The sequence below is a fragment of the Folsomia candida genome, unplaced genomic scaffold (assembly GCF_002217175.1).
Source record: "Folsomia candida strain VU population unplaced genomic scaffold, ASM221717v1 Fcan01_Sc123, whole genome shotgun sequence".
Taxonomy (NCBI): Eukaryota; Metazoa; Arthropoda; class Collembola; order Entomobryomorpha; family Isotomidae; genus Folsomia; species Folsomia candida.
This window is the reverse complement of record NW_019091315.1, coordinates 4,311-5,927: the sequence shown is the minus strand read 5'-3', so window position 1 is coordinate 5,927 and position 1,617 is coordinate 4,311. Positions and strand designations below refer to the sequence as shown.

The 1,617-nt window shown below is 37.6% G+C and overlaps 1 protein-coding gene across 1 annotated transcript; it reads right to left on the bottom strand.

The window, feature by feature from the left end:
• Positions 1-440: 440 nt before the first annotated feature.
• Positions 441-1,193, bottom strand: LOC118433767. The gene is made up of 3 exons (XM_035845996.1): positions 1,040-1,193; positions 791-964; positions 441-682 (listed from the first exon to the last, which is right to left on the bottom strand). Exons 1-3 carry the CDS (start codon positions 1,173-1,175, stop codon positions 441-443), a joined length of 552 nt encoding a protein of 183 aa, XP_035701889.1. The 5' UTR covers positions 1,176-1,193.
• Between the last annotated feature and the right edge of the window lie 424 nt (positions 1,194-1,617).

Genomic DNA, 1,617 nt, shown 5'->3' with positions numbered 1-1,617 from the left:
TAACATTTATCCGTATTTATCCGTATATTTCTCCGTATACTTCGAAACCATCATTCTTACGGTTTGAGTCTTTTCGGCGCAGTTTTTAGCCATTCCTTCATAACTTCTTCCACCTCGTCGTCTGTCACCTGCTTCGATTTCCTGGCGTGATATAGCCTAACAGAATCTATAGACAGAAAAATTATACTCCAAGTAAATCCAGGAGAATTTGTGAATGACTTGCCCAAAATAATTGACTTCATCCATGTCTCCTTAAATCCCACTTTGCCACCACGCGATCCAATCCATTTGTAGTTACAGGCCAATTCATCGGTGCACAAACAAGATAGCACCTTCCGAGTGCACGAAGAGACACTCTTTCCCCCCTTCTGGCTGAGATATTGTACCTAATTTAAGTGCATGCGTAACTAAACAGTTTTACGTCATAATTATTAAACATGTTAGAATTTCTGGCTTACTAAAGATTCCCGACTATCTGAAGAAGAATAAACCTTGTTTCCATTTTCAACATCATCCAAAGTGTTGCGTGGTAACTCGTGGTGAACATTTTTTGGTTGGGAATTTTTATATTCAGTCCTATCCCCAAGTTGTAATAGAATACCGTCAAGACTGTTCTGAATTTGTCGGTTCTGAGCTTTCAAAATGGTAATATTTCTAGCCACCCAGTTTTGAAAGTCCTTATCTACATATGCATATGGGAAATCAGTTATTCATTACCTACATATGTACATATGCACAACGAATTGTCTGTAGCTCATATTAAAAGAGTTATAAAAACCATGTGCTATACCTGGATGACAATTTTGCAAAGGGGTGGCAGCAAAAGAATCATCCCGGTTATCCCCACCGTTATCGTTTCTGTATTCAGTAGTAGCCGGAACCTGAAGCTCATTCAAAACATGGTCAGGTGACGAATCTGAATCAGAAATAGTTTCGTTTGTAGTGCCAAGATTTTCTACCCCAACTAAAATAGATCAAAATAAAGCAATACAGAAAAGTTGAACCAGCATTGTTTTGTTCATTTTTAATTTATTATTACCTAAGCCAAGAGTGAACGGGATCGGGGAGCTGTGAGGTGGGTCATACTTTTTTGCCGAGTCAAAGATCAACTTGTTGATTTTATCAGTGTCTGCATAGTTAATGGAAATGTTAAGCTTAATGAAAATTAATTTCATCCAATAAGATAATTTATTTTAAACCTTTTGAACCATGTGCAATGACGGGTGGTGGTGGCAGGGTAAAAGAATCCGGATTATTTACTTCATCGTCAGATGAATCACTGTAAGTTGTGTTTTTGTTGCATTTTCAGCTCTTCCTTCCCCCATCGCTGTTAATTTCTGCGTCTGATTGATCCAGAACTTTAGGCAACTTTGAAAGAGCGTCATGATACGAAACTGAAAAAATAAGCCTGCCAATTAATTTTAATTTAGAATGAGACATTGCATGCAATACAAAATCTAATAAAATCTCAAATAATTTAAGGTACTTACCAAATTGTCGACCACTACCGAGTAATTTGATGGTATGAAGTGACCAGCACTCTTGAACAGCTTCATGTAAGCTGACCGCTTTGACCAGACGGTTGGAATTTTTATAATTTGGCCAAGCGCACTTTTT

What these genes read in the sequence shown, in the direction of transcription:
- LOC118433767 (XM_035845996.1), bottom strand. Translation starts at nt 1,175, where the DNA reads ATGAAATTAATTTTCATTAAGCTTAACATTTCCATTAACTATGCAGAC. An exon ending in CCCGTTCACTCTTGGCTTAG is followed by an intron (nt 965 to 1,039) that starts GTAATAATAAAT and finishes GATCTATTTTAG; the next exon opens with TTGGGGTAGAAAATCTTGGC. An exon ending in TTTGCAAAATTGTCATCCAG is followed by an intron (nt 683 to 790) that starts GTATAGCACATG and finishes ATGCATATGTAG; the next exon opens with ATAAGGACTTTCAAAACTGG.